The sequence below is a fragment of the Strongylocentrotus purpuratus genome, unplaced genomic scaffold (assembly GCF_000002235.5).
Source record: "Strongylocentrotus purpuratus isolate Spur 01 unplaced genomic scaffold, Spur_5.0 spur5_scaffold_2, whole genome shotgun sequence".
Taxonomy (NCBI): Eukaryota; Metazoa; Echinodermata; class Echinoidea; order Camarodonta; family Strongylocentrotidae; genus Strongylocentrotus; species Strongylocentrotus purpuratus.
Window position 1 is genome coordinate 31,062,736 of NW_022145605.1, and position 22,754 is coordinate 31,085,489.

Genomic DNA, 22,754 nt, shown 5'->3' on the forward strand with positions numbered 1-22,754 from the left:
TGGGACCGCGATAAATAGTTGAATTATGCATAATTAAATAACATGTTTAACATAATTTGGTCCAACACAATTGCGATTGAGGTATGCAGGGTTATCTGTAGGTCATTAAAATGGATATATGTATATATATATGTAGCTGATAGAAATGGGATATTTCATTCATTCATTGGTTGCCCCCATAAAGGCTGTTATAGTGCCATCAACAATACATACATAATGGCCTTATAGGCAGCCATAGATTTGTTTAGCGAGTATCCTTTTTGCTAAAAAGGTGTTCCATGACACTCGAAAATTTGTGATACAGTCAAACCTGTATTAACCGCCCAATACAAGGGAAACACAAAAAGTAGTCTTTGTAGACAGGTTTCTTAGTACATGTTTCAATGAGAAATCATTTTCAAGGGAACAAAAAATGTGGTCTTTGTAGACAGGTGGTCTGTATAAAATAGGTTCGTTATTGGAGAGTACTCAAGAGTATCCCATTGGCTGAAAAGCTATCACATGACACATGACTTGAAAGATATGTGCAAACATGCAATGTAGCATATCTTGTTGCACGGTATATTGCGTTCAAAAGTAAAGTAGACCGCGCATCCACCATGTCCATACTTAACTGGGAATACCCATTGTTTCCAATGTTCTATAGACGCGCACATTTGATGTGGAAGGTAAATTCAATGTGGTTGACTTCAGAGAAGAAAAGCATGAGATTGCAAATACTGGTACCCAAAATTTTATATACACAAAACGTGTAATAAATATTGCATGCCATTTTATTTCAGTTTCGGTCTGTGGTCTCGGTGAAATATATGCATGGGGGCATGTAGGTCTAAGTTATCTTTTGTTAAACATGATCTAAGACACAGAGGTTGGGTTTTAGTGAATTAGAAGATTATGGACCTTTAAGTAAACTACGCCAAGGTGAAATTACAGTGCTTGCACATTTCCTCTGGCGACAATGGCTTCAGGCTTTTTGTGTCCGGCTCCGGACACTGAGCAAAATTAAGGCCTTCTCTTTTGCCTATGAATTTAACAAAAACAAATCATTTAAATAGCACTCATCATATATATATATATAGAAGGGTTTTATTACTACAATAGTCTTAGGACTATGACATAATATATATAAAAAATATATTAAAACTCTCTATCAAAATTCAATGAGTATGGAAAGGAAGAAGGGATGAGTGAGGAATAGGAGCAAGGAGCAAGAATCAACAAAAGGTGAGAAAAGAATGAAAGAAAAAGAAAGGAAGGGTAAGTAAGAGGAATATATCAAGAAAAACATGTGTAATGAGCCTTCTATTAATTAGCTTTAAAATGTACAGGTCCTCATGACTTATACAATCATGAATATTCGTCCCATATTATATTGTCCAACAGATTGATGAAATGTTGCTCTAAACTTCTTAAAATAATGGATGTAATTGCGATTGGGTGTTTAGCTAGGTTAAGGAATAGGATAGGTTTAAAATTAGGGTTATGATAATGAATAAGATTAGGCTTAGGATTAGAATTCAGTGAGTGTAGCCTGTAATAATTCTGTGATGCGATATGTTCATACCAAAATTAAATGTGAGATATAGACCTCATAAGCTGCAGATTTCGTTGTTTACAGACTTTATTGCATTTTTACCTACCAAAATATTGCATAAATAAGGCTCTTGCCAATTATTACTTGTTACTTGCTCTTAAATATTTATTGCAGGACTGGAAAGCTGTAAACTTGAGTTTTACTGGCTTGCTAAAATAGGATAATGTGGAATCACATAATGATCAACCTTACTCGATGTAGATATATTGTGTTTTCTTATTTTTATGTGGAGGGGCAGGAAAAGTCCTTTCATTATGTATTGAAAAAACAAAAATGTGAGATGTTCCCACACCGGGAATCGAACCCGGGCCACGGCGGTGAGAGCGCCGGATCCTAACCACTAGACCATATGGGATTTCCATGTTGGAGATGGAATTATATTGTTTATATTACTCTTTTAATAAGGTGACTACTCCATTTCAGAGGAGATTGGTGAGTTAACAGTGTTAATTATTTAAGGGAGGGTAAAAATGGGAGAACGTAATAAATGATCAAAAACATTCTTTAAGTTGTAAATTATCATTTTGATGGATCTTTGCTATCATATTTCTTCACTTTTAGTCTATTTGAATTCCTCCTTCGTAACTCTTATTTCCTCCCTCGATAATGGAATAGTCTAACCCCTTTTTCACAACATAGCAAAATGGCTGCCTCCAGTGCAATGAAAAATACTGTTGTTAGACTTCGGCGGAATGTAACTGCATAATCTTCTTTTGCCATCTAGATGGAGGCATTTCTGAGAAGGTCTGCGGGTCTGTGTTCAATATGTCTTCAAACTGTGTAACAGATACAACGCAATGGCTATCAGTGAACGAAGAATCGTTGTTTTTACATGACGGTTTATTGCGGGTAAGCGATCTTGTTAACTTGCCAAAACATATCAACAACGCAAGCCCGCAAAACAGCTCTGACGAAGTCGTTTCCTTCGACACGAAAAATCCAACTGAATTGAGTCACAGGCTAGTTTCTGTTTGTGAGAGACACAACAATATATATGCTTACTCAAGACTTCTTGAATACCGGTTAAATGCACTGAAAGGGTTATGGAATGCCCATCGCCAAATATCTAATAATGTGGAGCAGCTGGAAAGAGAGACATTCAGTGAAGAGGAAGTGGCCAGCGCCGCCGGCCTTGGCGGCCTGAGCTTGCTGAAGAAAGTCACTTGGCACGGTGCTGAACCAGCAGCCTTTTCAAGCAGACTTGGATTACTCCTCCTGTTTCCACTCCTTCGGTCACAGCAGAGAATAAATCCAGAGCTAAGCAGTGAAACTGCTGTTCTGCTTCTTAATTGCCTTCGAGATTGTCTTCCACTGAGCCTTGCTAAAGAACCAGCGGACTGTTTAGATGGACTGGAAAACCTTTTGAGTTCCTGGCTTGGTGAAAGTGATGAGATTGATGTGATAGCTAATGTGGAACCACATGAAGAGCAACATGTTCAACAACTACCACGCCAGCTACTTGCCTCTGCATTGGTTGCATTTGCCTGCGCAAGGTTTGTATCCAAGAGGGACAAAAGATAAAATAGATATGGTCGGATTGTGGTACTTGGATTCGTTGGAACATAGGCCATGATTTGATTGCTTTACTCATGAGTCATTATTATTAGTACATTATTTAGGTTCACTTAATGTTATAAAGTTATAAATTTTTGTGATTCTTCATGAGTCTGTTAAAAAAAACACCTACCTTTGGCTTTGGCTTTACATTTTACAATAATAGATCTACTGATTCTGTAAAATATAACCTTAATTTCTGATCATTCCGATGCAAAGTTTTATAGCTATGGTCCTACGGAGGGGTTCACATTTTTTTCCATCAAAGTTTGTATGTGAATAAGGACTTTAAAGTGCGTATTTTGTGTGTAGACATAAAATAATGATTTAATGTGAAAACTGGGCAGTTAAGTAACAAAAGTCAATAATGCATTTTGTTTGTGTGTTTGTTTTACATGGAGGAATGTATTTTATTGACAAAAATGTGTTAACATTTCTCCCATAGCAGTTCTATAAAAGGGAAATATATAATTTACACAGAACACTTTTCTCAAGTAAAATGAAATGGACTTAGAAAGTAGTAATATTTTTCATGGCCTTTAACAAAATGAAAATGTATACTACAATTTCTCATTGAATGTTGGCAAAATAATTGCTTTTCACTTTTCAACTTTGTTTACAATATTTCAATTTTTCTTTACCTGTAATAATATAGGGGCTCTACAGGAACGTTCATTCACACCACCCACCTCTTGCAACAGCTTGCCCCATCCATAGGCCCACTGCCCATAGCTGACATTCTCCAGAGACTCCTGAGGCTTGAAGGGGGGCCAGGCTCCCCTCCTACCTCCATGGCAGCCGGCACGTTGTGTGTTGGGGATTTGAGGATATGCTGGGTGAGAAAGAGGAGAAAACAGAGGACAAAGAGAAAGAAAAAGGTAGGTGTTGTTGAATTCACCATACTTGTAATCAGGGATCGAAATCAGTGATTGCCCAGCTTCCATTGACCACCCAAAGTCCAATAGACCAGTTTGTAGTTAGTAATGTGTCACAACATTAAATCTACATTAAAGGGAGTGTAGCATGACAAGACTACATGTCTTTCCTGTGGACTGAAGAGAACTTTGGTCTGTTTTACGAACTATAGCGCTCACAATGTAGAGATTAAGTCGCTGACTACCATTAATCAAGTCCATTCATTTACGTGCATTTGTTCAAAAGAAGACGTTGATGGCATTAGCCAGTATTTGCCAAGCAACGTCGATCTGGCGCTGCTCAGTGGCTGCCGGGCTCACGATCAATTGGGCAAAAAGAATTTCCGTTTCGGTTTAATAAAATTTGGAGTGGACTTTTAGGCTATTATTGCTATTATTATTATTATCCAGATGAGGTAAATGGGCACCTGTGTAATATTGAAGCACCAGGAGTGGCAATGTGCCACACATGAGCGTTATTATACAAGACTTCATTATTATCATTATCATTATAGACCCCAAATATCTGCAGATCTTTCAATCATGAAGAAGTCCGGCTATGTGCAATCGCTTGCCCGGAACTCAACTTTATCTTTAAATGATTTTCTTGTAGAATCCAGTATCGGTAGAAGCTTGGCCTGTGACGGTGTCTTCCTGTACTGTACGAATGCAAGGGGGAAAGGTCTTGCTAAGATTGGATCTGGATTACATGGAACGCTAAGGTGAGTCTCATTGCAGTTAAACCACTTTACTTCTTGGGAGTGTTTCACAAAGACTAAGATCAACATTAAGATAGATTTAACTATGGCAGTCCGTTCATGCCACTGTTTGCTTTCACCATTTTCTGGCATTGGTCCCCCCAAAGGCCGTACAAATCATGGTCACAAATTAACAGAGTTTATATTTTTTGATAATTCATTATTGAAGAAAAAATATTATCTAAAGATCATAATGGTGAGAGCAAATCGTGGCATGAACGGCCTGCCATAGTTAAGTCCAACTTAAAGTCGATCTTAGTCTTTGTGAAACACCCCCCCCCCCCCCCCCCCCCCCGGACATGTTAACTGATTGTCTGTCATGAATGTAAGAATATAAAGGGGGGAAATGGGTCATTGGGAATCTATCTGCATTCAGGAAATTTACATTGTTGATTATTTCTTGATATTGCATAGAAGAAAAAAAATTGAAAAAAATTAAAAGATATCTGATGAGTATTTGTTTGACATTTTAACAGTTTTACAAGGTAAAAAATGTTTCACGTTGTATATCTTCTTGCAGAGGTACAAATATGTACTCGCAGGTTTTCATCATTTGAGGCCATGTCAGTCCTGTTGCTTTACTTGTATTCATTTACACTTTTCCCAAATCAGAAAATAAATTCAGCTTGGAAAAAGAAAGAGAAAACTAGCAGTGGCAAGTCTGTTGCAATGCAATAACATTTTAGCCATCTTGTTTAATATGAAGAGATTTTTAGTGCTTCGTGTTTATTTTTTGATTGTATGATTAACAATGAGAATGCACATTATGTGATGAAGAGTTCCTCAAATCTTATGCCATTTGAGCTCAAAATTCCAGCAATGCACTGAAAAAGATGGAATAATCTGTTAATCAGAAAAAGACAAGTGATGTCGGCAAAAATAATGACAATGACAATATGTTTTCTATTGTACAAATCTCACATAATTCTGAAACATATCTGTTTGCTTTAGAACCACAATTGAAGTAGTCTTTATGTAGTTCGTTGTTTTTCGCTCTTCACTTATCCAATTTGTTCCATGTTTTTGTGGTTCTTCAGAGGCTTTGTCTACACTCGTAACCCTGACCTTCCAGTAGGCTGGATTGCTTGTACGGACAAGATACTGCTGCACCGCCCTCTGGAGGCAGACTCTAAGACAGAATCCCTAGGGTCGGTTATCAACAGAGATACTCTCAAGGTAATAGAGTTTAGTTTGAGCACCTTTGATCGGTATCGGCCAAAAGTATCGGTTCAATTTTTCAATTTTTCAGAAATATTTTTTTAATGCCGAAAATTTAAGGTTTGGGCTATCAAATACTAAAAAAACATGCAAAGCTGGGATTAATTTGTCGTTTGGAGTTGTTGTAGACCATGTTTGTTGATATCAAGTGCCTTTTCATGACCTTAAAATCAATAATATTAGTCTAAGAGAAGAGGCAAAACATGCGAGCCGCCATCTTAGATTATAATGACAATGGAAAAAAATGCATTTCTCCCCCGATCATTTTCATTGATCGGCGATCAGAATTTACTATCCGATTTCACCTGATTGGCCAACGATCGGATGATCGGTTACAGGGTCAAGTTTAGTCTTTATTCTTAAATGGATAATGTCTTCACATATCGTCCTTTGAGAGCTAGAAGGCATTAACTCCTACACTTCCACACAGACTGAACGCCTTTCTGGCAGTAAAAAGAAAAAATCGTATATATTCAGTGCCTCATTTCTGTTTCTGAAATACTGGTAGCTGACACTTAATGACCTTATTATCAACATAACTTTGTAGAATAACTGCCATCTACTTTCTGACAATACTTGATACTTGATATTGAGGTATCATGGTTTAAGGACCCCATGGAAGAACAGTAGTGTTCTATAAACACTACTGAATTGGGCTTTCCACCGATTTTTGTCTATGTACATGTATAAATATTTCATTTTGTATATATTACTATGTATAATATTTTTATCCGATTTCGGAATAAAAAACAACAACAAACAAATAAAAACAACAAATGGTTAAGTTGATTGAGCAATTTTTGCCTTTTGTACTGAGTGACCAAAATATAGAGAAAAATGTCAAAAAGTATATTTATGCCCAGAAGAGTAAATAACAAAAGTGTTTACCATCACCATAGTGAAATAGACAAGTTTCTAGTGATGCATGAGACTATGAGGAGTGCTTTTTTTCAAGTCACTATCTCACTGTGGTGACTTGGAACCTATGAGATGAAAGTATGCATTGACAGATTTATTAACAAATTATCTTTACCCTTGTCAAGAAGAATATTCCCATGCCTTTTCCCCCCTCTAAAATCCATGTTCTTGGTTTTAGCAAAGAGGATGTTACATGTTTGCGCTAGCGAAAAACCCTGGGGATCGTTTCTTGAAACCGTCATAAGTCTAAATTCTTCCATTGAAATGTGTGTTATCGAATTGACACACGTTTTTATGGGATGTCCACGAACTTAGACTTATGATGGTTTTGAGAAACTAGCCCCTGGTTTTGAGTAGGATCCACAGTTACACCTTGGATACTCCCTTTTCCTTTAATACAGGTGGAAGGTAATGTGAAGATGCCTGAGTCTCTGGTTAATGCATCTCAGGTCACCGTCTCGCTTTGTAGTGACGGCACCTACTTCTATCGGGTCTGGTGCCCTCCTGGTCCCGACAAGAGTGGCAAAGGTCAACCTGTCACAGCTGATCTTCTGAACCTGAAGGTAACATTCTTTGTGATAAACAGGCCCGTAATTACCAGATTTAAATCGGTTTCCCGATTTTTTTTTCTTCTTTTTTTATCTGATTTTTTTTCTTCCCCCTTTTCTTCTTGGTTATATCCTGTTTTTCCAGATTTTCCCCTTATTTTATCTATTCTTTCCTATTTTCCCCTATTTTCCCCAAATTTTCTTATTCACAAGGGGGAGGGGGAATGTTTGTTAGTAGCCATTTTTGGGGGCGTGGTTGAGGGAAACCCCCCCCCCCCTTTTTTTTTTTAGTGCTCACTACCTCAGTGACCACCTGGTTAATTGAAAGACCACCTGTTTAAAATGACCGCATTTTGTGTTTCATTTGAAAAGTTTTCTCATTGAAACCTGCACTGGAAGACTGGCTGCTTTATTAAGACCATATTTCTTGTTTTCCGTGAGTGGGCTCTATCTGCTTTTAAGGTATTTCTTTTCTTTTAGTCATGATGAATTATATACTGCTCATATTTTAAAGTTTGTTTAACATGTATAGTGATGTATAATCTATGGTCACATGATATCAGTTGCAACTCTGTACATATTAGATAGGCCATTTAAATTTATGTTTGATCGGAGGACTTCAAACTGCACCGGCCCAAGATCTCATACATGTATATGTTAAACAATTGAGATTTGTTGACAATTTGCATCATGAATCATTACTGATTTAATGCTATCTTTGTAGGAGCAAGATGGTGTGGTTGTTGCTGAACCACTTAGACCATCGGTAGTACTAGTAAGGAACGAGGACGTAGTGAGGGGTGTGACGGACCCTCTGCTCATACGGCTGAGAACATTTCGGCCGGGCAACGCTGCTGCCCTAGCCCAACTCACCAACTCCAACGGCAATGCAGGCGGCAGGGAAGAGATCTGTAAGTATTGCTTTAGCTTTAACAGTATCCAGGGGGGTGCTTCACAAAGACTAAGATCGACTTTAAGTTGGACTTAACTATGGCAGACCATTCATGCCACAGGTTACTCTCACCATTGGTCTCTCAATTATGATCTTTAGATAATATTTTTTCCTTCAATAATGAACTATCAAGAAAGGTTAATTCTGAAGATTTGTGACCTTGATTTGTACGTCCCTTGAGAGACCAATGTCAGTAAATGGTGAGAGGAAACAGTGGCATGAACGGCTTGCCATAGTTAAGTCCAACTTAAAGGCGACCTTAGACTTTGTGAAACACTTCCCTGTTGTCTTTCCAAATTTAAGAAAACTTAAAAATCTAAATATAATGTTGGAGATATCAAAGTATTTCTTTCCTTCTCCCAGTCATTCCAATTTCTTTAAATCAATATTCAACAACAAAAAAAATCAAGAATTAGAGCATATGAATTCTGTAATATAGTTTTTAGTGAAAACTGCCAGGGTATTAGTATATTTGTAAAGCGCTTAGAGACATTTGTATTAAGCGCTATATAAAAATGAATTATTATTATTATTATTATTATTAATGCCATTGGCAATGTTTGGACATCCTATTTTGAATTTTGTTACATGAGTTATAGAACGAAATAGATTTCAATTTATTCATGGTATCCACAAAGAGGATGCTTACATGTGTCTGAACTCATATGCTCCTCGCGTTGTCTCTATACAGCTACTACCAGCTGTGGCTTGACCCTGAAACTCCTGCGAAGGTCACCTATCTACTGCTGCGGCAGTAGCGTGGTGATTGTGACGTCACCCCCTGGAGGTGGTAGCAGCTCAGCTACTCGGTCTCTCTTCAGTACTACCGCAGGACTTAGTGGGCTCAGAAGTGAGTTGGAAAACAGAATATTTAAATCAGGGAAAAAATTAAAATTTATTTTTCGGGGGCTACTTTTCAAGCTTGCCTGCATAAAATAACACTCTGAAATTTGTTTTGCACTCTATGCAAATTTATGGGGGCTCTTTTCTGATTTTCGGGGGCTCTTTTGGGCATTTCTGGGGCTAATTCGCCCTGAGCCCCCGTTTATATTTTTTACTGATTTAAATTTCTGCCGTCAAGGCATGGCTGACAATTCACTAGTATACTGTAGAAACTGAACTTTCACGTACACAATAATTTTACTTATTTGAACTGAGGGACATTTTCTCATAAGTTTCATGCCACATAAAAGACCTGAAACACAACACTTAATTTTTTTACAGTTGACTAAACAGTGTCCTCCCAAGAAAACGACTGTTGGTAACAATTTGCAAAACAATTCATGTTGCATATGATTATGATTTTACAGTGGCTTTCCAGCAAATTGATTTTCAGCATGAAGTAATGAAACCGATGAAATGATTTACCTCCTAGTATTTTGATCATCGGTATTTGTTATACCGGAAAGCTTTATTTAGCAATGTCCAACATCAGTCTCATTAAAAAAAAATCGTTATAGATGAATATGCAGTATAAAGGAAATCGCAATTTGTGATGTTTGTGCACTATGATTCTTATTTACACTATGAAACCTTGGATAATCTGATAGCTTATCAAGCATTGTTCACCTGCTTTATCATGGGCTAATTCAAATTTTGCTTTTTCTTCAAATTTGATACAGCATTGGCAACAAGCATCTGTTTCAATCTTTCAAACGGTCTCCTGACCAGCAAGCTAGAGCTGATGGATGCCCCTGCATGTGCTATTGCCAGGGGTTCAAATGTACAAGGTCTTGGTAAGTAGGAATCAACTTCCTTCACTTATTATTGTTATCATTATTATTATTATTATTATTATTATTATTATTATTATTATCATTATTACTATTATTGTTATTATTATCATTATTATTATTATTGTTATTATCATCATTATTATTATTATTATTATTATTATTTATTCTGCAAAAACAAAGAAAATCTCCTTGGAATCACAGAGGAGTGAAGGTATTGTTTGGAATTACAGATTTAAAAAAGAAAGAAGCGTTAATGAGCTTCAGCGAAAGATGATGTAGAACATTGAACCTTTATAAATTAGATACAGAGTTGACTGGCAGGTAATAAACAGCATCAGAATAATTTGTTAGGAAGTACATGTATGATGATAATACTATTGATTGTACAGTTCTTATGAAGCGCATAATATATTTGTTAACATCTCTACGCGCTGTAGGAAAAATGAAAAAGAATAAGTAAATACTAGTAAGGAAAAAGAAAATATACTGCACGGTAATATTCTGCACAGCATGGTCATATTCTAAATAGAAGGACGTGTGTGTAGGATTTATTCACCTCTTATTAAAGAGATACGTTTTAAAAGATGTCTTGAACGTATCCATGGTATCCGTATGTTTATAGCTTTCACACAGTTATAGCGTATTTCTTGTTTTGGTAAACACTCCTAGAAGCCTCATAAAGTGTCATTGAGTTTAGTTGATAAATACCAAGATAATAGCACTGCTAAGCTGCTTTAAAAAAAAAATTCTCCTCAACTGGAATATTAAACAAGTGAGAAATAAAGATAATAAAATGATTAATATTACACAGGTGTTTGGGTGAAGGAAGCGATGCAGTCCCTCTGAAACGCCAATATGGGTAGGGGGATGGGGGAAGGGGGGGGGGGAGGGACTATCATCATCTTTGTAATAGAATGGACGTACCTGCGTCATAGAATGTCAAGGTGCAATGTAGGGGTCAAGGATGTGTCCCTGTCCCTCTAAGATGATATCTACAGGATGTATATTCTAAGTTCCAAGTTGTTCAAACACCTGTGATTAGCTGCGGAGGGATTTTAGCAATTGCCTACATTTTGCATCCCGTTAGATATTTACACTTAATGAAGCGATCCACGGCGAGACGGCCCGGTGGCCAAAGCCGCCCCGCCTAGTACCGACTCAGAAAATGTTAAAGTATAACTTTAGTTCTTGAAGTGTAGAAAACGAAGATAAATCAAAGTCACTAAAACAAATTCTTGATTGGAGTTGAAGATTTATTAAAATAAACGTAGAATTAATAAAATCACGAAGTTCATGTTTTGGGGCTGGGCAACCCAATTGACGCAAATTAGCAACTCATGTCGGTATCGTAACGGAAAAGAGGTCCCGCTCCAGAGACGCAACTCGGTTTTTATCCCCCCGAACTGACACGCCTCGTCCTCCCAAAAATTGAGGCGTGTCACACAGACGCTTTGCGTAATATCAATCCACCCATAATTAGTTTCCCTATTAACCCTTACTGTACTGGGCTATTTTGAGCACCCACTGACTGGGGGGGGGCCTGGGAGGCCCCCCCCTATGATCTCGGCCGTCGATTGTCCGATGAACACGAAAATTTGCATGTTTGTAGATATTTACGTAAGGAACAAGATGGTATAATTAGTTTTTTCCGAATATGCAAATTTTTGTCGTTAGCCTAATTAATTATGCAAAATGCGCTAATTTTATGCATTTTACCGAAAACGTGTCAAACTCCACTTTTTGAATGTTGAAACTCATTATTCATATGAAACTTCTTTTCTAACACAAAAAAGTTATTTTAATGTAATTAATAATGATAATTTATGCAAATTTTGGTGCGATTTTCATTTTTTTTTTTTTTTTTTGATGACATGCGCATACTAATTGTTATGTAACGCCTAACAGGTATATCCGATTTCGACGAAAATGGTATCAAAATGTGCGTAAGACTTGAGGGAAAAAAGTCATGAAACGACAATTAAAAATTCCAAGCGGTTGCAGCGCAATCTCCGAAAATGTCGAGGGGGGGGCCTCCCAGGCCCCCCCCCCCCCAGTACAGTAAGGGTTAAAAGGTCCTATATTTCTTGGCGAATTTACCCCCTCGGATATAAGGCGCTCCGGATGATCCGCATCTCTATTCCTCACATACTTCTTTCACGCACCCACCTGTGTCTCTTACATTCTAATCTTTCAAACAAGAGATGCAAATCACCCGGAGACCCAACAACCCTGGAAATTAATTCAATGAATATAAAAAGGGATAAATGTTGCTATGTCCGTCCACACTAGCGAGCCCACATGCTTCTGGCTATTACACACCTGTAATCCTCACTTCCTTTCTCATACTATTTCGATAGTGTGAACAGACCCGGCAACAAGGAAAAACCCTTCCAATTGTAATACAAATCTATTTCCCAAATTTGCCTAATTAAATTTAAGTCAACTGTGGCGACACGCCCAGCGACACCTAATCCAATCGGCCAAGCCGAAAAAGTAGAGCCAAAATTAAGAGCGCAACGTCTCGGAACAGGTGTTAAAAATAGCATACAAGGAATTCACCATGTATGTTTGTAAACATAGTTCTAGCGAAATCTACCAGGAATTTGCCTTGTACATGTACGTCAATGAACCTTTGAGGAAAACGTAAACACGAGAATATCCATATCATTACAAACTCCCCTACTGAAACGATCTGTCCCATAAGATCGCAAAAAAAAAAAAAAAAAATTCTCGTCATATATACGTTCCCCTCCAAGTTACACACACGTACATGGCTGCCCAGCCCTAAAACATCTACAATAACTTCATATACATCATATAAAGCCAACATGGCTTCCAAATTACAATATATAAACACACATATCAAACTGGTAATCCAACTCACAAAAATACCCACTAGTTCAAACATACTTAGAAATATCACCTCCCATTAATGACACCCTTTGCATATTAAAACAGCATGTCAATATTTTGCAAGTAAATGCACAACCTTAACTCAATAGTCAATTAAACAAACCCTCAAACTCTAAAATTTTCCTTCTTTTTCCCTCCTCTCTTCATCCACATAATTGACCAATTATGTGGTCCTGCCTAAAGAGGCAATAACAAAATTAAAATTTTAATCCAAAAACCTATTATAAATCCCTCGAGTGTCCTATTCCTGCATGGTTAACAAAAACGCCCAAATTTCCCTACAGCAGACTATGAAACCTACCACTATCATGTCTCCAACTACTTGTAATTATAGCCTGAAACTGTTTGCGAAGCTTAGGGAAGTGTCACAACCCCGGCGGTCAGAGCCGGATACCCCAGACCTCCTCCAACCGGTTGTTGGGACTGCTCCTGCCACTTGTAAACATCCATATGTAATCAGAAACGAGTAAAAATTGAAATATACTAGTGAAAATACATGCACCTTCTCCGAACACTGGAATAGACAACGATACTTGTAACTGGAAAAATATAAAAATTTGTAATATGCAGACCTATGGAATATACAACCAATTTCAGCACGCAATTAGGCAAAAATCACCATAACCATAAATGACCCCAAATAAAATCAGGACGGGTGCCCAGCCCTAAAACAGTAAAAGTTTGATAATTAAAATTATTAACTCTCCAATTTGATGTAAACGACTAATTACCGTGATAATTAACCGTCAATATTACGGTCCCTTCAATAAAAATACGAAATATCCGACTGTACATAGAATATCTCAAAATTTGTAGATAATCAGCGCAAAACTGATTTTGGTAAATTAAAAGGGTTAGAATGTCTACCCTTAGTTTGTCTTTGCGACCTTCTTGGGATGGCACCATCCTGATTCCCTGGAACATTAACATCTCCCGCTCGCCCTGCTACATCCTCCCCTACTGGATCTATACCTACTTTATCAAAATTAGGAACCAACATATACTCTCCCCTACTGGATCTATACCTACTTTATCAAAATTAGGAACCAACATATACTCTCCCCTACTGGATCTATACCTACTTTATCAAAATTAGGAACCAACATATACTCTCCCCTACTGGATCTATACCTACTTTATCAAAATTAGGAACCAACATATACTCTCCCCTACTGGATCTATACCTACTTTATCAAAATTAGGAACCAACATATACAACATATATACTAAAAGGCCCTAGATCTTATTAATTCATAGGTCTTATTTCTACCTTGATGTCCCCATTCATCATGACATCCTACCAACACATTCTTACGTAAACATTGAGGAAGTAAAACTTGGAATATCTCCCCAAATACAGGGTCTAGCACTCTTCTTACTAACAAACCATCTTTCAATGAAAGGCGAGACCAATGATTTAACATTATCAGGTTCTGAAGGATGTTTGAAGTATTCATCACCGGGTGCCCAATTTTGGGACCACCGCTCCCATACAAACTTCAGTTCGGGGTCTTCTTTCTGCATTTGGATTAACTGATCTTTTGTGTAAGATGGAAATATGCCAGAAGAGCTAGGCTCTGCAAACGACTGTTGGTCAGGATTGTCACTATGCACACGTACAGGGGAACTACAAGCATTTAATTGTACTTTAACAGATGAGGATTGATATGATTACGATCGTAAAAGGCCTGTTGCAGAGACTGTACAGTCTGTGTCTTACCAAAGTGGTTCTGCAAAATAGTAACTATTTGATTTGTATCTAGTGTTTCAGAATAACATCGTAACTCTTTACGTGCCGGCCCCTCCAAATGAGCCTTGATCACACTGACCTTTTGGGTCTCTGAAATTTGTGACTGTTCACAATATAGGTCAACCTCTTCTAACCAATCTTCTAATAACATACCACCCTGCCCTGAAAATCTATCCAACCTAGCGGTTGTCCTACCAGTAGGTGTAATCCGGATACCCTGTAGGGCTTCGGTAAAACCCGTTACCAAATCTTTAACTCTTCAGCCATAATTATTATTATCTATTGTAAATATTATTAAGTAATTAGTCTAATATAAACATTAAGGCAAGGGATGCAACCTCGGTTACCATATATAGCATAAAACCACTAAATACTGCTTACCTTAATTTTTGGAAGAGATGTATACTAGGCGAGCCAGAGTGAAACCAGAACCATATTCTTAGTTACCATATGTATATATGAAAAAAACACACCTTCACTACTGTTCTCGTTTACAAGGATTATATAAATTTACCAGTCAATTAATGAATTATGCCGTCAGATAATACACTAAATGTTCTGAGTAATGGTATACATCAAAAGACGTATCTAATTGTATATAATGCCATACGTAACAAGGCATAGAATTAATTATCATATATAGATAAAGTGTTCTAAGTTCAAGACATACCAGAGATGTCAATCCGCTGCCTGCATCCGTCACCCTCAGAAATACTCCCTCCTAGTGATGTCTGAACACGCCTTAGATCGCCGTAAATACACAGTCTTGCAGATCCTCTCGATGGCGATGATGTTGTGTCGCGTCGATGTAGTTGACTGCAAGACTTCACGTCTACGGAGATCACAGGACGAACCGTTAGGCTACGCAGAAAACCCGTAGACCAGCTACGAGACCAGCTGAACGTACCTAGTTTCCCGGCACCGCGGCCTTCTAATTCACCGGAACGATGCAAGCATGCAACACTGAAGGCATGTGCCGCCGACCATGAATGAAGTGACGATATCACCTCTCCGCTGACACAAGCAGCGAGCCCCTTCAAGATGACACCCACGCAGCCCTAAAGTACTACCGTTTTCCCAGCATAAAAGAATCACCAGCTACGCTTCCACCGTCGCTTCGTCGCGCTGTAGCTCTGCGGAAATTAGCTCCTGGGCCCCCTCGTCAGGAAACCACCAGCAGAAGAAAATTTCACTCCTCTCAATACTCTCCGATGCTGAGCGGCCGACAAAAAAAAAAAGTTAGTTCGAAGCCCAGGGGTTCTTGGACTCCGTCCTCGTGACAACCCCAACAGATCCACATATAACTAGTTGACGGATGTGAGCTAAAAAAATCTCTGCAGCTCTCCGCTGACGTCGCTAATATATCTTGAAGTTCAATGGTAATGGTTGAAGTAATGAACAAGTGTCGCACCCCATCCGTACGCTACCAATTGAAGCGATCCACGGCGAGACGGCCCGGTGGCCAAAGCCGCCCCGCCTAGTACCGACTCAGAAAATGTTAAAGTATAACTTTAGTTCTTGAAGTGTAGAAAACGAAGATAAATCAAAGTCACTAAAACAAATTCTTGATTGGAGTTGAAGATTTATTAAAATAAACGTAGAATTAATAAAATCACGAAGTTCATGTTTTGGGGCTGGGCAACCCAATTGACGCAAATTAGCAACTCATGTCGGTATCGTAACGGAAAAGAGGTCCCGCTCCAGAGACGCAACTCGGTTTTTATCCCCCCGAACTGACACGCCTCGTCCTCCCAAAAATTGAGGCGTGTCACACAGACGCTTTGCGTAATATCAATCCACCCATAATTAGTTTCCCTATTAAAAGGTCCTATATTTCTTGGCGAATTTACCCCCTCGGATATAAGGCGCTCCGGATGATCCGCATCTCTATTCCTCACATACTTCTTTCACGCACCCACCTGTGTCTCTTACATTCTAATCTTTCAAACAAGAGATGCAAATCACCCGGAGACCCAACAACCCTGGAAATTAATTCAATGAATATAAAAAGGGATAAATGTTGCTATGTCCGTCCACACTAGCGAGCCCACATGCTTCTGGCTATTACACACCTGTAATCCTCACTTCCTCTCTCATACTATTTCGATAGTGTGAACAGACCCGGCAACAAGGAAAAACCCTTCCAATTGTAATACAAATCTATTTCCCAAATTTGCCTAATTAAATTTAAGTCAACTGTGGCGACACGCCCAGCGACACCTTATCCAATCGGCCAAGCCGAAAAAGTAGAGCCAAAATTAAGAGCGCAACGTCTCGGAACAGGTGTTAAAAATAGCATACAAGGAATTCACCATGTATGTTTGTAAACATAGTTCTAGCGAAATCTACCAGGAATTTGCCTTGTACATGTACGTCAATGAACCTTTGAGGAAAACGTAAACACGAGAATATCCATATCATATCCATATCCATATCATGATGTAGATCATGCATGGATTTCAAAACATGTCACACACACACACACACATATATATATATTGATCTATGTATAAGTAGAACAATATGGGACCATTTGCATCATAATAATAGTATATCTCTGTAAAGCGCTTAGAGACATTAATAATAATAATTATAATAGTGGGTTCTTGTATAGCGCTCATGTCAGTCAGATTAGACCCTCCTGGCGCTCCCGATTATTGCCCTGGCTTTAGCACTGCTGCCATACGGCGCTCTAGCATTTCAAGGAATAAATTCCTACCAGGTACCCATTGTAGATGTATTGAGCGCTTTATAAAGCGGAATATTATTATCATGTTTCATTCCTTCTCTAGGTATCTGCTATGACGAGCTGAACAACGCAATCTGGACTTGTTCTCCAGACTGGGTGGATCAGTGGCAGAATCCCGGGCTTCGAGCCACTCACCATGTCTGTAAGCAGCTTGGTGTACCGCAACCTCCCCTCACAGACAGAGCACCACAAGGTAAATGTGTGCTCGCAAGAGATGTCCATTCCAGTGAATGCAATTGCCGTTAATTAAGTTTTGTTAGATATACATGACTTTACAAGTCGCTGGTATACGTTTGGCAAGATTAACAATTCAGAATGATTTTGAATCATTTCTCTATTCCATGGATTTCTAGCTTTGATATTATTAAAGATAAAAAAAAAAAATCTCTCCCAATAACAATTTTACCAGAATAGTAATACAGTGAAACCTGTCTATAAAGAGCACCCAAGGGAGAAAAGTGGTCTTTATGTACAGGTTCCTTTAGTACATGTTTCAATGAGAAACCATTTTCAAGGGGAAAAAAAATGTGGTCTTTGTAGACAGGTGGTCACTAAACCAGGTTAGATTGAAGCAACATTCTCAAGAAATCACAATCTCTTATCTCCTAATTTTATTAACCCATTCCCACCCAACAGATAACATGCTGGAGGTGTCCGAGGTGGTGGGTCTGCTCTTACACCACGTGGGTAGCTCCAGCTGTCACAACGTACACAGCGAGATGTACCAGAGCCCCGCCCTGGGGAGACTCCTGGCTGCCCCGACCCCGCCCCCAATCACCCATCTCAGGAGACTGTGTGCCATACTGGAGAAGGCAGTGGAGGAAAGGAACCTGCCTATCATCCAGTGCATGCTGGTTGTTCTACAGGTAGGTTTTCTAGTAGAAGCTGTTCTAAAGCCTGTCTGCACTAGTTTGGCAAAGAGGGATTAGACCTCCCTGCAAGGTCACTGACAGGTGGTTATCTCATCAAATCAGCTCTTAAGTAACATTGGAAAAAGGGTATCATGGGGGACTGACAGGCACCGATTAGGCATTGTTTGCTACATGTATATAGAGAGCGCTAGCTACACATGTATAAGTAGTGCAGTGGGGCTTTAACTGCCGTCTGTTAACATAACTTAGTCACATTTATAATTAATAAATGACACATATTTGGAAAGCTTAGATCCTCCTCTTTTATTTGATGCAACTCATATGATGCATATGTCACACATGGGTGATTACAATGAATTTGAAGAGAGGAAACCAAAGTCATTTGGCAGACAGGACCTGAATTTCAAAGAGAAAATCACATTTCTAGAAAGTTGAGTTTCTGCCCTTTTATATGACACCTCAATCAGGAAAAATGAGCAAGGAATGACAAAGTTCTGTTTGTTTGAAGTAGTGCTTGCATTTCCATAATTTTATTAAACAAATTTGTTTTCACTTGCTGCCTGCCGTAGCAACAAGCAGAATTGACAAAAGACTTAACTCCGTTTTCGTTGACAATCAGCCGTAGACGGAAGAATTCATGCACGACTATATTGAGCGGTCTTTGTATACAAGTTTGACTGTATATTTGAATATGCCACACATGTAAAGGCCACTTCTCTATAAAGTGATCACCTTTATTGTTTCTCTCTCAGAAGAAATGAGTGTTGCAGAACCTGCTTGGAAAGGCCACCGCTGTACAGTGGCTATCTTTTCTGTCTCCCGTAGTCTCTGTAGACAGATTTTTTACTGTATTTTGAGTCCTTACCATCACTGTGCAGACTTTTCATTTTTTTTAGAGGCCACATGGACATAACATTTCACTTTAATCTCTTCTATGATCTCTCACTTGCTGCAGTGCCTTTCTCCCCCCCCCCCCCTCCCCGTCTAGATAAAACTTTAAAACTGTACTACTTATAGCTACTTGCGCCCTCTATATAGCAAACAATGCCTAAGTAGTGACTATTGATCCCCCATGGTCCCCTTTTTCTTATGTTAATTGAGAGCTTATTTGATGAGATAACCACCTGTCAGTGACCATGCAGGGAGGTCTAATCCCTCCTGGCCAAACTAGTGCAGATAGGCTCTTAAACAAAAAAGACAAGGTAGGGTACTTTTGCCATGTCTTTTTGTAATTAAACACTTTAGTTCAGCCTTTTGGGCCTAAGAATGACCACGCTGACCTGTCCTGTTCATTCAAGAAGTGAAAGTGTTGTTTCCATTTCCTCTTTGACCTGTCGACTTCCTCTTTGGGCCTATTGATTAGAGGATGTCTTCCATTCTTTTCAACGATAGACGTTGAAATCCAGCCAGTTGACCTCGACCATGTGGTCTAGAAATGAGCAATAGACTGCATGGTTTTCAGCAGGAGGTGACCCATCACTGCCTGTTCAGTGTTGAAAGGCTGATAAACGATTGGTTTTCTCTCTCTGTTTCAGAGTCTCTATTTCAAGTTCACTTTTCATCTCAGTGACTCTGCAATACCATTGCTACAAATCTAGTTAGCTTTCATCATACTATGTAATGTCAAGATTGCATGAAGCGGATTTACATTTATTGGAAGGGGATGACCAACGTTCATGAGTGATTGAAAGAAATGATACCACCGATTGTATTTCAAAATTCAGCTTGTCAATACAATTGTAAGGCATATCTTTTCTAACAGTATATCACTTGATTGTGGAGAGGTGTTTACTTGACCATATGTACATACAGTTAACCACCAAATTATTCACACACTTTCCAAGATTTTTTATTTTTCAAAGTATTTGAAAACAATTATTTCTCCCAATTTACGTTTCTTGAATATGTGACGTATTAAAGCTTACATCTTAAATTATTCAACAAAGGCCGATATTCAACCAGTCCACCTTTCATTCTTGAGTTATGAAAAACAAAAAAAATATCAAGTTTACAATAGGTATGCCTAATTTAGTTGTTAATTGAATGATGAATATGATCCAAGATGGGATATAGAGGAGGTTCTTGGGAGTTCAAAATCATATTTCGTTGCCAGTGAATGGTCACTTTATTACAAGAAATAGCGATTAAAGGCATCGTTTAACAATGTTAAATCTGAGATGCACGGCCCTGCGTGGTTATCAGTGTCTGTGATGTGGTGGAATATTGAAGCCCTACAAAAAATTGCGCTTCAAATGATCATGAAGTGCCTCAAAAAAGTAAAAAATCTTTGAGTGACCGGTGTTGACCATACTCATTTTCCCCAATAAACTGTAGTGTTATAAAAACTGTGAGGAAAACAAAAAATGACATTTCGATTTCAATCATAAATATCTTGATAATCAGACAGGCGATTGGCTTGTTAAAGTCAAGGGATTCCTGACTGACCTAAAGATTTATAATTTTGATTGCAGCATGAGCTAAATCCAGTATTTTGTTTCAGAATCTGAGGCAATGTTTAATACAGAGTAACTTTATATTCTCTGTTTCAATGATCTATTCCTCAGGTTGTCTTCAAGTCACATGCATTCAATCCAGAACACTTGGATGAGAGAAACATCTTGGAAAGGACCAGGTAAGCTTTTGAAAAAAATCAATACAGCACATTCCTTTTTATTATTTGTATTATTTTACAGCTTTCCTGAATTCTAGTCGGACAATTCAGTTATGTTATGATATTGTTAACTTGTATATTGTCATAGAATATTTGCCCTCTCTTTTTCATCTTTAAATGTAGATGTATTTGTGTTGTTCCTATGCAAGGTATGTTTCATGGTTTTAGGCAGGGCTAATATTTACAGGGTTTTTGTATACAAATTTCCTTGCCACGATATGCTATAGCTTTAATCTTTACCATGTTGTTCTTACTCTTCCCTCCAAGGAAACTGGTCTGGGGTCTTCTGACATCCACAGATGAGAAGTTCAGGGCTGAGAGACTGATAACCGAAGCCTGTAATGTCATCAAGTAAGTTACAGCATCGGTATCGTTAGTAAGGCTGCGACAAGTACTCAAATACTTTTCCTGCCGTGTAAAACAAAATAGGGGTTTGTAAAAAAAATTATAAAAAAATCATTTATAAAATATTATCAAAAAAAAAAAAAAAATGGCCGCCGAGTATTCAAGTAGGTGGGAGTGTACTCAGCCTTAATCGTCAGTGTTTGGTGATTTATGTTGTCTGACCATTTATCAGAAATTTGCGCACCAACCTACTTTCAAACTTTGGATATCCCAGTTAGAAGACCACTAGTCTACCTCTGGTCTATCACAGTTGACAATTAAGATTTATGTCTCTGTATTGTTGCGTGATTGGATCTGATGTTATTCTGAGCTCACCATAGTGAAAGTCATGAATGTATATTTGCACACAATAATGAAATTCCAATCCCCAAAGAAGATGTGTACTGCATGATGAATATGAATGGCCAAATATCTCTTGCTTAATCGCATACATCAGGCCTGATAATTGCCGATTTAAATCGGTTTCCCGATTTTTTTTTTCCTTCCTGATTTTACTCCTATTTTCCCAATTTCTCCCTCATTTTCCCTATTTTCCCCAATTTTTTTACTCAAAGGGGGGGTGATTGAGGAAAAATATTTTTTTTTTTTTTTTTTTTTTTTTTTTTAGTGCGCACTATAATTACCCCTTATACATTTACTTTTAAATTACATGTATATCAAGATTGCCTGTACCGCTGACCAAGTTAATGAGCATTTGAATGTTTTGGCTCTAACTGTTCATTATTATCTTACAGGACTGGCCTTTCGGTGCTCTTCAACGGTGCCAATCAGATGAACGGTCTCCTTCGTCAGCTCCTGAGTGAGGGAGACTCTCGGGCCTCCTTGGGGAAGCTCCGGGATATGATCCTGATGGAGCTAGCTCGTCAACTGAGACAAACTCCCTGCAAGGCGACCTCCATTCACAAGTAAGCAACACTTTTATGATAAATATGATGATTTTGATGATGATATGTCTCCTTTGAGTGATGGAGACCCACGAGCCTCCTATTGGGAAGGATGCAGCTAATAACTCTTTGGACTGATTTTGTGTATATTCATTTGAAATGTGAATTCTAAAAGTACCAGTTGCATTGCAGTCTTTTGGTAATAATTGCAAGGCATTACTTTGTGTGGAAGGTTGAACATGTAATGTGTGCAGAATAATTGATTTTTTTTTTCAAGTTGAATTTTACCAATAACTGTACCTCGTAAAATCTCAAACG

At 38.3% G+C, this 22,754-nt stretch overlaps 1 protein-coding gene and 1 non-coding gene across 2 annotated transcripts in view; one reads left to right on the forward strand and one right to left on the reverse strand.

The window, feature by feature from the left end:
• Positions 1–1,877: 1,877 nt before the first annotated feature.
• Positions 1,878–1,949, reverse strand: TRNAE-CUC. Its single transcript has one exon. It is a non-coding gene; the product is annotated as a tRNA-Glu (tRNA).
• A 269-nt stretch (positions 1,950–2,218) lies between these two features.
• LOC586981 (probable E3 ubiquitin-protein ligase HECTD4) overlaps positions 2,219–22,754 on the forward strand; it is a 95,366-nt gene continuing 74,830 nt past the window's right edge. The window contains exons 1-14 of the mRNA XM_030991221.1: positions 2,219–3,087; positions 3,804–4,030; positions 4,676–4,784; positions 5,858–5,996; positions 7,358–7,519; positions 8,229–8,415; positions 9,148–9,306; positions 10,079–10,192; positions 17,648–17,797; positions 18,241–18,470; positions 21,041–21,108; positions 21,415–21,498; positions 22,287–22,457; positions 22,629–22,635. Of these exons, the coding sequence (XP_030847081.1) occupies positions 2,360–3,087; positions 3,804–4,030; positions 4,676–4,784; positions 5,858–5,996; positions 7,358–7,519; positions 8,229–8,415; positions 9,148–9,306; positions 10,079–10,192; positions 17,648–17,797; positions 18,241–18,470; positions 21,041–21,108; positions 21,415–21,498; positions 22,287–22,457; positions 22,629–22,635 (2,535 nt within the window). The 5' untranslated portion in view covers positions 2,219–2,359. The remainder of the gene's footprint in view (positions 3,088–3,803; positions 4,031–4,675; positions 4,785–5,857; positions 5,997–7,357; positions 7,520–8,228; positions 8,416–9,147; positions 9,307–10,078; positions 10,193–17,647; positions 17,798–18,240; positions 18,471–21,040; positions 21,109–21,414; positions 21,499–22,286; positions 22,458–22,628; positions 22,636–22,754) is intronic.